The sequence below is a fragment of the Microplitis demolitor genome, chromosome 9, assembly GCF_026212275.2.
Source record: "Microplitis demolitor isolate Queensland-Clemson2020A chromosome 9, iyMicDemo2.1a, whole genome shotgun sequence".
NCBI lineage: Eukaryota > Metazoa > Arthropoda > Insecta > Hymenoptera > Braconidae > Microplitis > Microplitis demolitor.
Window position 1 is genome coordinate 8,696,389 of NC_068553.1, and position 13,355 is coordinate 8,709,743.

Sequence of the window (13,355 nt, forward strand, 5' to 3'; positions counted from 1 at the left end):
ATTATTTGAATTTTTATGAACGAAATCGAAATGTTTTTTTGTCGAAAATTTTAAGAAATTATATAGAATGTAAAAATATCAAAATTTAATGAGTATCAAAATGATGCAAATACCCAATTACTGATAAGATGCAACAAATGTTGTAAGATCTCAATGTTAATTTTAAATGGAAGTCAAATGCGTGCCTATTCATGGATTTCAAGTTCACTTATTATTTAACAGGTGGAGGTACCTGAGGCCACTGAGGACAAACTTCCCAACTTTTTGTAGTCCAGTTAATGTCAAATCAGGGTTCTATATTTCTGTCATCTTGCAGTCGAGTTGGCTATCGAGGTAATGCGATTTAACTGGTAAAATATGGGTTAGAATATGCTGTACAGTTTTGTTATTGTTTGTTGAAATGTTGGCAGGGGGGTGGGGGGGGGTTAAATTGGCATATTAATAATACTCAGTATTGTATCTATTATATAGTACATACCGTATGAATATATGTTTATCTGCCTTTATACAATGGTTCTACATTATACATACGTCGTGTCCAAATAATGACATTTGAAACAATTTGAAACCCGCAGACCCCGCAAAATTTTTAATTCTCCAACGTAAACAAAAGCAACGTAAAATACAAAAGGAAAGAACTCAGTGTTTTAAAACAAAATACTGACCATAATAAATAGTGTATTCAAACAAAAGTAAAGAATAAAATTGATTCTTTTTTACTCAATTTTAAAGGAAAGAATTACAAAATTGATAACAGTAACAATAGAAATAAATTTTAATAGTTTTCGTTAATATTGTTTTCGATTTCAGTTTTCTTTTGTTATTGATTAATTTTTATTTTTTTTTTGTGTGCTATGACGTATTAAGAAAAAGCAAATTTGAAGTGATTTTCGATAACACATAGAGAGCTTGTAATATATATTTCATCATGGATTTGGATAATGATTTTGATCAACATTTATTGCAACAATTTAGTTGCATGGGTACAACAGACAAAGATGATTTGGTCAAACAACTTCAAAGGTTATTAGCAGGTAGTCAATTAAATGAAGCGACTGCTACTTTTTTTTTGGATATGAATAATTGGTAATTATTATATTTTCATTTGCATCGTTATTAATTTTATTAAATTGTTCTACATATTTTATCAATCAATAATTATAAGAAAAAACATATTTTCTTGAATAAATAGTTTTAGTTTAGAAAAATTTTATCAAATATCATGTATCATTGATCATTTTCTATATATAAAAATATTGTTCTAGGAATTTACAAGCAGCGATTTGCAGTTATTTTGATTTTGAGTCACCTTTCAAACTTCCTAGTATGACTTTAGTGTGCGACTGTACAATTGGTGAAGGTGAATCAGTATCACCAAATACGAAATTTCAAAAATCATGGAGAGTGCAAAATTCAGGTAGTGAATCATGGCCAGAAGGAATTTCACTTCAGTATACCGGAGGTGTTGTTATGGGAGATTGTACGAGAATTGAAGTACCAGCACTCGAACCGAAAAAAGTGACGGAAATAAGTGTTATTTTAACAAGTCCAAATGAATTAGGGGTTTATCAAAGCAAATGGAGAATGATGACATCCACTGGATCCTATTTTGGAGGTAATTTGTTTATTTTAAATTTATCATTTTCATTATCATATTTATTCACTGATTGAAATTTTATAGATATCATTTGGGTTATCATTACTGTAAGTGAAGCTGGAACTCTTGCAGTTACACAACAACTCCATCAATTATCAACTTCACAATCCAATGATATTCAGATGTCTTAGCCTTTAGTATTAACTTGAGATCAATTATTTTATAAAATATATTAAGAAAAAAATATATGAAAGGTGAAAGTGAATGAAATAACAACGAATTATTTATTTATTTACTTTCTCAAAAGAATAAAGTCATTGCTCATTTATTTCATAAACATAATTTAATGAACTTCTAATTTATTAAATGCAGATAAAATTTGAAGATATTTTATCATTGAGAACTTCAATTCTTTCAATCAAATAATGTTTAGTTACATTTATCATCAAATTTATAATAAAAAGTTTTCTTGTAATTAACTTTTGAACAATAATCCTAAGTTTACTGCTCAAGTTTTGTATGCTTCGATTTCGATTTCCTTTGTTTATAAATCAAAAGTTTATTATTACAATGTTTAATATAAAAATATAGTGTATAATTGATACATATAATAAAGTGATTCCTACTTATTGTGGCCTAAAAAAGCGTTTTAGCAGGGTTTCTAAATGACGTTGCGGATCAGAAAAAAGATGATTTAGAAAAATAAAAAAAACTAGTTTACGGATGAGTCTTCAAAACCGGAACTTCACTTCTGCGTATTAAAATTTTTTTTTTTTTGCAACAGTAATTTGTATAAAATACTGAACCATTTTACTTTTTTACACTATTCTCTGAATCATAAAAATAATTCGTTTAAACAGCCATTTTCATTAATACTTTTGGGTGTGGATTATAACCAATTAATTCAAAATCGGATGCAATAAAATCATCGATTTCTCTCACATCTCTTGTAATTTTCAATTTTGGAAATGGCTTTGGCTTACGTTTGCACTGAGTTTCTAAAGCATCCATATGATTTGAATATACGTGACAATCGCCCATTGTATGAATGAACTCTCCGGGCTGTAAAAATTCTTTGTTTAATGAATTGCAAAAATAATGGAAGGGTAGAAATGTAAAAAAAAATTAGAATTCATTTTGAATTAATTACTTTTAAATTCGTTATATGGGCTATCATATACGTTAAAAGTGAATATGATGCAATATTAAACGGTACTCCGAGACCCATGTCAGCACTGCGTTGATAAAGATGACAAGAAAGTTCGCCATTACTAACATAGAATTGGACAAGACAGTGACAAGGTGGTAATGCCATTTTTGGAATATCGTTAGGATTCCATGCAGTCATTATCATTCGTCGATCGTTTGGATTAGTACGCAGTGTATCAATAACATTTTGAAGTTGGTCTATACCTGTAATAAACAATTGGGATGTAAATTATTTTATTTTAAGTAGATAATAGGTATTGATTACAATATTCATTAAAAACTGTCGTTATTTATCACCTAAAAGAATTTGCATCTTTTTTGATAAATTAACGATAGATTAATTTCTTATAAAATCGTTTGAGCGATCGGGGTATCATTGAATGGTTTCAATGAAGGCTGGCAGTTATTTATTTAGCATTGAACAATTGAATTTTTAGATACAGATAGAAAATAGAAACATATTCTTTAATTCAATTCCAATACATGAGGCAACTGAAATTATGCATGATAATTTTTGATTATGATTAAATATGATAAGCCACAAAAATATCTTGAGATCACTATTCTAAGTAGTTTATTAAAATAATCTAAAATTCATAACGAAAGATGAAAAAATCTAATGCCCCTCAAAATTAAAAAAAAAATTTAATTTACTTGTCTAGGTTCACATTAAGATAAAGAGTTAAATTTTTTAGAAAATGATTTTTTTTAATGTATTCAGAACTGCTTGTGGGGTAGAAATTAAAATCATTCCTAAATAACTTGAAGGCTTCTCATATCAAGTGGAAAGAAGTTGATGATGATTCACTGTCTAATTCCATAATTACGTGGTTTTATTTATTCTTAATTTTTAGCTTGGAATGAGGATGGTAAACATTCGCATATTTTAAGGTGATCATTAATCAAATTAAATTAAATCAAAATGGTTTCTAGAAGGCATTCGATTCCGATGTACTAGTACTTTGATGAAAAATTTAAGGCTTAAAAAAACTTAAATTTTGTCACGACTTAAAATCTAGCATATTGATATTATCATACAAATTAATAATGGGGTAGTGAAATTTTTATATGAAATCACTTTACACTATTTATATTAAATTACACTACAACGCTCGAGAATTTGATACTAACATTTTTTCACTTTTTTTTACTTAATTTATTTTTTTAAGAAGTAAAATAAAGTTAATCACCTTTCCCAGTATAGTCTGCGTGCATATTAGTATACTCAGCTCCAAAATGTCTCCATTGAAATCCATAGATGGGTCCTAAATCACCTTCTTCTCTATCCTGAAATCCATAAGTATCTAAAAATTCTCTTGAACTGTTTGCATCCCAAATATGAACACCTTTCTCAGAAAGCTTATGAGCATTTGTCGATCCACTAATAAACCATAGTAGTTCTTCAACTACACCTTTCCAGAATACTGATTTTGTAGTTAGTAATGGAAATGTACCTATTATAGTAACCAAAAAAAAATTGAACAATGTATTTAAATACAGATGGACGAAAAAAAAAAAAACAAAAAATAATAATAGATCGATGATTTTACCGTTTTTTAGAGAAAATCGCAATTGTGTCCCAAAAATTGAATAAGTACCAACTCCAGTACGATCATTTTTATTGGTTCCTTGTTTTCTTATTTGTTCAATTAAATTCAAGTACTGATATTCTTCATGATCATTAGTTACATTCGCTTCAATCATTGTTGACATCATATACTCGGGATTACAACAGGTGTATACCTAGATATCAATAAATTTTTCGGTAACTCCATATATAGTTGGCCCGGAAAAAGTTTGAGATTTTTTCCCACCATTATTTCCTTTTCCCTCTGTTATAATATTATAAAAAATATATTCTGCGCATGCGCCAATCCAATTATTGTGCGGGATGGGGACACTTTGCCAACAAAATGTCTGCCTAGTCTGCAATTTACAAGGTTGGCGGCAGTTATAGTAAAGGGGAAAGGGGGGATATTACCAAAAATTCATAAAGGAGTTCACACATAGAGTCATGAGTAATAATTAGTGCCATTGGGGTAGCGTTTAGGAAAAGTATAAATATTAAATACAAGTACTATATTTAGATAAAGCAGATTTTACAAAATAGTCTGCAAGTTCATTAATAGATGGCATATTCATACTGAAAATTGGTTAGATAATAAATTTCTTAGAGAACTTGTATGAAAATAGCAAGCATGCCGATTAGTTTATAAATTGAAGCGAAGTGAATCTTTTAATATTATTATTTATAATAGTAATAAGGTAAATGTCCCAATACCGGAACGACGAAGGGTATATGACTGATTTTTATCGTTTTTAAAATATTCAAATAAATTATAAACCAAAATAATTTATTACATCATATAAAATAGACATTTACCAATTTAAAAATAATCAAATAAGTTCATTTTTCTTAAATTTAATATAAAAAAAAAATTTTTTTCTATGACACCCAAAAGACCCAATACCGGAACACTGAAATAGCCTTGTCCCTATACGGGTAATTCGGTTGTCCTAATACCGGAACAGTAAATAAAATAAGTTATTTTTTGCATTAATTCATGGTGAAAATATTAATAATTATTAAATAATATTAATGTAAAACGAGTATGAATGTGGCAGACATCAGAGAACTTTAAAATTATAAATAAATAAGATAAATAATTAAAAAAATAATATTTACAAAAAAAGCACTATGAATTTCAAAATTTTTTAAATTCGCATTTTCTTAAATTTTATATTATTAATTATTTACTCGATTGATTAATAATTTTAAATTTGTCTGATGTCTGCTATATCACACCCATAATGTAAAATGTATTTAAAATTTTTAAATGATTGAATATTCAATGAAAATAAATATTTTGAACTAAAGAATAGAAACAAAATAAATCATTTGAGGTTATACTAGAAAAATAATTAAAAAAAAAAAAAAACTAAAAACAAAAATATATTTTTTATGATTTAAATTAGAGTTTATCTATACTTAATCTATTTTTTATAACAATTATACATACTGCATTAAATATTAGGGCTCCAGTAATAATTAATATTGTACTTGATTTAGCCAGTCAATAAAAGTCACCGTTAATGTCTATCGATAACATTAATATGATTGGCTGTTCCGGTACTGGGCACGGGTTCATTTTGGTGTACCAATAGACGCCCTGCTTAAAAAATCCGATAGGTTCTTATAGCCAAGGTATAAGGCCCTATATTTAACTATAGCACTTCTCATAGAACTTATTCATTCTTATAAAATGTCTATGGGAATTTATAAGAAACTATTGGATTCTATAAGATTTTCTAAACAGGGCGAACAGTAAAATTAATATAATAATACTATTTTTTTCATATTTTTAATATGTTTTCTTGAATTTTATGTCATTCAAGATGCATATACAAAAAAAAATTATTGAAAAGTAATTCTATGCATTTTCTATAAGCTTAAGACCATTGACTGATTTCTTAGCAAAACCATTAAGAGACATAAAAAAGTCATGAATCCGAGACTATTGCTCTAATTAACATTTTTTTTTCATATTATAATATTTTCTAAAATCTATTTTATATCTTATTTTTTAACTGAAAGATTAAGGTTTCAAATAAAGAAAGTTTTATTTAGTTTCATCGCGTACGAATTGAAATATAATATAATGATTATCAAATCGTTCCGGTATTGGGTCTTGTTCCGGTATTGGGACATTTACCTTAAACAATTACAACTGATGTAAACTCTAATGATATGATTTTTATAATTCTAAATATAGTACAATAATATATTTAATCAACATCTGAGTGAGAAATTGTACGATAGTGCTATTATTATAAAAAAATTATCTTGTAACTAATTATAATAAGAAAGTTTAGTACAGGTAAATAATATTATAATTATTTATAGAATTTTAAAAGCATTTTATCAAAAATATTCCAAATACGGATTAATTTAATTTATATACAATTTAATGATTGATAAGTTTACTTTTGGTTTTCGATTTGAATATTTTTTGATTTTATTATTTTCTTGACATTAGAAAAGAATCGATTTGATTTCCCTATAGGTTTTGTTAGGTTTAAAAACTTATTTAATTTTTATAATTTCTGTATTCTGCTTCTTATTGTTATAATTTAATTAGCCGGTGAAATGTAAGAACAAAACTTTCGTATAGAAACCTTTTAGGTTACTTTATACTATTAACGTTCTTTAATTCGTTCTCAGATTAATCAGGGTTAGCAATTGATACCTAACTTGGAATTTTATTCGATATAAATATTTTTGATGGACATCGATAAATATGACATTGTCCGCATGAAAAAGAAGAAAATCCTTAAATTTCGTTAAATATCAATATTTGTAATAAAAATTATGCACTTCTATATGATTTCTATCACGAACAAACAGTGCGAACTTGAAACTCCGCTGTATGTCATTTTTGACCGCCAATTGAAGAGATAGATTCTAGCAGTCAATTTAGATGATTATTGACAGGTTTCGTATGGATTCGATTCCAATCAGTGCAGCCAGATCGCGGACGAAAAGTTCCCCTTCCCAAGCACCGTTTAAGCTGTGAATGATGTTAAAATGGTGCGAAAGAAGGGGAAATTTTCGTCCGCGATCTGGCTGCACTGATTCCAATGCTAATTTTTTGAGTATTTGTGTTGCTCATCGTCATGCTGCCGGATCCGTGACGATTTGCACAAAACTAGACTAGTGTTGCTGCCGTTTTTTTTCAATAGACATCGATAGACATGAAATTATTCGCTTAAAAAAGTGAAAAATCTTTAAGTTTTGTTAAATATCAATGTTTGTAATGAAATTTATGTATTTCTACATGATTTCTATCACGAACAAACAGTGCAAACTTGAAATTCTGATGTATGTCATTTTTGACCGCCAATTGAAGAGATAGATTCTAGCAGTCAGTTCTGATGATTTTTGATAAGATTCGTATGAATCTGATTCAAATGCGAATTTTTTTAGTATTTAACTGTTGTTTATTATGATGCTGTGGTTATTTTTCAATTGACATCGATAAACATGAAATTGTCTGATTGGATAACAGGGAAATACAATATTTTGCAAAATTTCAATTTTCAATAAGAGCATTTTATAGTTCTACACGAATCCCATCACGAACAACCATAATAGTTACTTTGCATTGAAATTGACTTTTATGCTGAAATTACCTGAAATCTGCTGCCCGAATTTGCTGACATCTTCACACCAAAAGTCGAAAATCAGAATCTGCGGTAAATCTTTTTCTTATTTAAAGGTAAACTTTTACAAAAAAAAAAAATCGGTCATGTTCATTCTTACCATTTCAGAAGATAAGCTAATTTTTACATACGATTGTCTACAACTTGAAAGTAAAAATATACTTAACAATTTTTCAAGGCAAATTAACGATAAATTGACTTAAAATTTGCCTGAAAATTAAAGACAACTTTTTTCTTGTCAACTTTTGAAGTGACTTTGTATTCTAATTCGGGCAGTAAATTTACGTCAAATTTAATAGCAAGTTGCATACAAATTGTCGTAAAAAGTGGAAAAGTCCGAAAATTTAACGAAAAATACAACGAAACTCTTGTATTGTAAACTTTTGCTTAAGCAAATTGTGCTATTAGGGAAGTGGGGAGAAATTAAAATTCTAAAGCATGTCTTTTTTTGACTGCCAACCGGAGAGTTAAATTCTGGCAGTCAATTTGGCAGTTTTTTTATGGATTTTGTTTCTTTTCGTTTCAATGCGATTTTTTTGTGTATTCATGTGTTGTTTTTCTATGTGCTGCGGTTATTTTCCTCGGAGAGAAATTGTAGCATTTTGTAATATTTCAATGTTTAATAAGAATATTATGTAGTTTCACAAGATTTCCATCATGAATTTACTCTACAACTTTTGAATTTTGTTGTAGATCATATTTAATGCTAAGCGGGGAGCCAACTTCGTGCAGCTAACCCTGGCGGTTTTGAATCAGCCTGGAAACACCCTTGGAGTGGAAACATGGTGGAATCACGGTTGATCCAGGGTGGGTTTGTGTCATTTTATCACCGTGTATACACGGTGGTTACACGGCGTTTCCACGATGGTTACGCGTCGGACGTGGAATTACGGTGGGTACACCGTGTAACCATCGTAGAAATACCGTGTACCCACCGTGTTTTCAGGGTGATTCAAAACTGCGAGGGAATTCTTGTGAATGATCTGAAAAAAATCGGTCTATCGGTTGACCCTGCGGGCCAGCCCTAAAACTTCTCGCTGTTTTTGAGCTCTAGGAGCTCTAGGTGCTCGAAAACATTTTTTTGAATACATTTTCAAGCTCTTCCAGCTCGAAAATACTTTTAGAAGCCGTTGTTTTCGACAAAAATCGTTTTTTACCATTTTTTCTCCAACGATATCTCTTAAAGGAATTGACCGATTGAGACGGTTAAGGTGGCAATCGATGCGTTTTATTGAGTTCTAAAACTAATCAGATTCTAGAATTGATCGATTGAGCCATTTCTGAAAAATTTTTAAAAAACTGAAAAAAAAAATTTTTTTTTTCTGTATTTCTTCTATATCTTAAAGTCCATTTGATCGATCGATTTAAAATTTTCAAAAAAAGTTGACGCCCAACAAGCTTTTTCAATTGCCATCTCAACCATTTCAATCGGTCAATTCATTAAAAAATATATGAAGAGTTTGAGGAATACATACATCACACACACACACACACACACACACACACACACACACACACACACACACACGCGTACACGCACACACACATCGCTCTGAAAAAGTCTGAATAGCATCCTCGCACCTTCAAACGTCAACATATGATGAAAACCCGATTTTTGAAAATCGGGGTGAAACCAATAACTTCCCGAATTTTTTGAAAATCGTCGATTTTTTTAGCGGAAGGTTAAAAAGAATAGCTATTGCTCTATGGTATTTTGAAATATAATGAAATGTTTTCTTACTATTGAAGAGTTTACGTATACTTATAAACTATTTTACATCGTTTTCATACGTATATATTCTCCGTGACATCAGCATTGTAATTTCAGACCTTTGTAAGCACACATTTGGTCATTAAATATCTCTATTTTTTTTTCTTGTCAAATGTATCTTAAATATTAAAACACAAATAATTATTTAAAAAAACAAAAAAAAAAAAAAAGAAAGTGTCAAGTACCCTAAAAACTCTTTGAGGCAAATTTTTTAAATTCTAATCCGAATGATACATTATTGCTATAAAATTGAATAGTTTATATTGTTGAAATGACATACACTTACGAGACCTATTTACTAAATCATTTTTAAATCATATTTAATTTTTTCGTACTTTTCCGACGTTGCAAAATCGTAGCTACATCAACAAAATTTAGGAGCAGAAAATATTCCTAACTTTAGTCATAAAGAGCTTAGTCTTACTGTAAAATGCTCGTAATAAGATAATAAAAGAACTCATGAAACTCTTTTTATACAAAATAATATTTCGACAGTGAAATCATAACTTTTTGTGTGAGTGTGTAAAATATATATTTATTAGACTGGGTCAAAAAAATCGACAATGTTTTTTTTTTATATATTGAAAATTTTATTTGGGATGAGAAAAAAAAATTGTGAACATTTGAGCCTTTGATATTTGTTACGTCAAAATAACACATATTAAGAGTAGCGCTCCTGTTTAGCCTTCGCCTAGCGAAATAACTGGGACGGAGCTATAAGGATGACTGTTTATTTAAAATTAAAAGAAAATAAAAATAAAAATATTTTGTTGTCTAAGAGATAAATTAAAATAATAAAAATTAAGTAAAATAAAATTCAATTAATTAAATAAAATAATAAAAGCAAAATTAAAACAACTTCCAAATTTATTTAAATCAAACAATTATTTAAAAATTATTACAAAACAAAATTTAGTTTAAATTAGATAATTAAATGCAATTTACAATTTTATACTTTTATAAAATGGTTTAACTCTCGATTTCACTTGTTATTTAATTTATTTAGAATTAATCAATTATTATTTAAATATTTATTCAATTAAATTGTTACCTTGATTTATTTGATAATTATTATTGTTATCAATAATTATTTATTTGATTTTTTTTTATTTGTTATTCTTCCTTCTTAACTCTTGATAATTGATGAAATTTTATCAATATCGAATTTTATTTATTGAATGAATTATATTTAAATAATTCAACTTGAACTTAATAATTGATGGAATATTTATCAAATTTATTTTTTTATTTAAATAAATTATTACTTTTAATAATTCAATAATTAATTAAAAATATTCTGAATTATATTTTTATAATTCGGTTTATAAATATTTAAATCATATTACAATGATTTAATAAAATTAAGGACCTTGCCTTTAAATAATTAAAATTTCGTCAATGACGAATGAGCTCACTTAGGAAACTGAAAACTTTTTCGATTTCCAGAAGAGCTGTTACCAGGTAGTAACATCCCTTCCAATAATTATTTAATTATACCAATTATTTTATTGGCTATAATTAAATCAATATTTGTTATAATAATTATTTATGTATATATATTTTTTTCATGACTTCCAATGCAGTTAGCAACAACGCATAAAGCATTGGAGTCGAATTCATAAATCAATATTTATTGATTCTTATTTTTTTTTTATTGTAATAAATTCATTTTATTATTTAAACATTTTATATTTTATTTCGTTTTAATTATTAATAACGTTGTTTATTTATAATTTTTCTATCAATATTTTATCATTTTTGAATTTTATTTCATACTTTACAATAATATTCTTTTCATATTTCATAATTCATTTCATTTTTAATTATTTATTATCATTATTTATTCATTCATGTAATTTCATTAATTCATTTCATTATTTCTTTTATCATTTATTTCATATTTCATATTTATAAAAATTAAATCATTTCATTATTTCTCTTTATTATTTCTTTTTTTATAATTTCAATATTTCTTTTATTCAACATTTATTTTTCTATTTTTTTTACTTTTTCATTTATTCATAATCATTCAATAATAACTTTACATAAATAAAAATAATTTGAATTTAAATTCAAATTTAAAAATCATCAGCCGAAATAATGGCTGGAAGTCATTTGCAAATTAATTTATTCATGCATAGCCAGATGGCATAACATGTATGATTTTTAATAAGTTGATTGACAGTAAGAATACGACGTCGTGACGTCACAATATTAATATTAAGAGGCCTGTCATCGCAGTTTTTTAGTTTTTTCTAATGAGCGGGTTTTTTCCTCATAACTCTCAAACCATCGACGTAAATGGAATCGACTTAAGTAAATTTTCGGAAGGAAGTTGAATGCTCTACAAAAAAGACTGATTGAGATTTTTCGTCAGGTGATCCGTTTCTTTATGATCATGCCTTGAACATTGGTATGATTTTTCAATTTGATTGCTCAACCGAAAGTTTTGTAATTAATGTAAAAATCAGTTTCCGAAAAAAAGACAATGAATATTTTTAAAGGAAGTTAAGTGCTGAACTGAAATAGTCTCTTAACAATTATTGCTAAATTTGGCCCTTCAAAAGTTATTCAAGGTTATTGAAGTCGTTTTGACTTAACTTTAACCTTGAATAACTTTTGACGAAATGAATTTAGCAATAATTGTTAAGAGGTTTTTTTTCGTAGAGCATTTAATTTCCTTCAAGAATATTTATTAGCTTTTTTCAGAAACTTATTTTTACATTAATTACAAAATTCCAAAGTCGACCAATTAAATTGTAAAATCATACAAATGTTGAAGGCATGATTATAAGGAAACGGTTCATCTGACGAAAAATTTCAATCAGACCATTTTTGTAGAAGATTCAATTTCCTTTCAGAAATGTGGTCAAGTCAATTTCGTTTGCCTCCATGGTTTTAGAGTGATGAGACAAAAACCCGCTCATTAGAAAAAATTAAAAAACTGCGATGATAGACCTCTTAATATTAATATTAAGGGCTTAAATTTTCACAATATTTTTTTTTCCGCATCCGAAATAATATTTTTAACATACTCTAAAAAAAAATACAGTCGATTTTTTTGGCTCAGTCTAATATTTATATTAGGGTGTGTCAAAAAATATCATTTTTTTTTCTTTTTGGACACTACCAGAAATTTATAGTGTATGACAAAATAAAAATTCTAACAGAAGATCAGTTTTTAAATTCAAATTTTACAAGCAGCTCATCGCAATTTTTTTCCCCATGTTATTTAAATGGGAAATGAAAAATCGCGATGAGTTACTACCTCTAAAACTTGAATTTAAGAGCTGACCTTCTGACGGAATTTTTATTTTGTCATATACCATCGATTTTTGGTAGTCCCAAAAAAAAAAAAAACGTTATTTTTCGACACACCTTAATTTATAGAGTATACTGAATTTAAGAAACTGACTTTTTTGTCTTAAGTACACAACAGACGATATCGTTCAAGTTTGAGTTGTCAATATTTATATTAATAGATTTCTCATGACAATTTTCTATTTTTATTTCCAAAATTATTCATTTTATTGCTTGATTTCTTGATTTTGTACGGAA

The 13,355-nt window shown here is 27.6% G+C and overlaps 3 protein-coding genes across 17 annotated transcripts in view; 2 read left to right on the plus strand and 1 right to left on the minus strand.

The window, feature by feature from the left end:
- Window positions 1–236: 236 nt before the first annotated feature.
- Window positions 237–1,885, plus strand: LOC103574206 (protein ILRUN). Of its 2 annotated transcripts, none has more exons than XM_008553605.3 (4): window positions 237–333; window positions 868–1,086; window positions 1,266–1,615; window positions 1,682–1,885. In XM_008553605.3, exons 2-4 carry the CDS (start codon window positions 929–931, stop codon window positions 1,786–1,788), a joined length of 615 nt encoding a protein of 204 aa, XP_008551827.1. In that variant the 5' UTR covers window positions 237–333; window positions 868–928; the 3' UTR covers window positions 1,789–1,885. The 2 variants fall into 2 exon arrangements, with proteins under 2 accessions (XP_008551827.1, XP_008551828.1); XM_008553606.3 differs by lacking the exon at window positions 237–333 and adding an exon at window positions 416–692.
- A 5-nt stretch (window positions 1,886–1,890) lies between these two features.
- Window positions 1,891–5,932, minus strand: LOC103574205 (thymidylate synthase). 2 transcript variants are annotated; one of them, XM_053742123.1, is made up of 5 exons: window positions 5,827–5,932; window positions 4,357–4,549; window positions 3,997–4,260; window positions 2,748–3,010; window positions 1,891–2,659 (listed from the first exon to the last, which is right to left on the minus strand). In XM_053742123.1, the coding sequence occupies exons 2-5, from the start codon at window positions 4,520–4,522 to the stop codon at window positions 2,450–2,452; spliced, it is 903 nt and encodes a 300-aa protein (XP_053598098.1). In that variant the 5' UTR covers window positions 4,523–4,549; window positions 5,827–5,932; the 3' UTR covers window positions 1,891–2,449. The 2 variants fall into 2 exon arrangements, with proteins under 2 accessions (XP_053598098.1, XP_053598097.1); XM_053742122.1 differs by having other exon boundaries at window positions 4,357–4,732; window positions 5,827–5,901.
- The window catches only part of LOC128668679 (uncharacterized), a 40,926-nt gene continuing 32,312 nt past the window's right edge, over window positions 4,742–13,355 (plus strand). For 11 of the 13 annotated variants that reach the window (XR_008404326.1, XR_008404327.1, XM_053742110.1 and 8 more), the window contains exons 1-2: window positions 4,742–5,071; window positions 6,580–6,684. The gene's annotated coding sequence lies outside the window, so the exon portion shown is untranslated. Of the gene's footprint in view, window positions 5,102–6,579; window positions 6,685–13,355 lie in introns of all 13 variants that reach the window. The other 2 variants (XM_053742111.1, XM_053742113.1) reach the window with 2 other exon arrangements.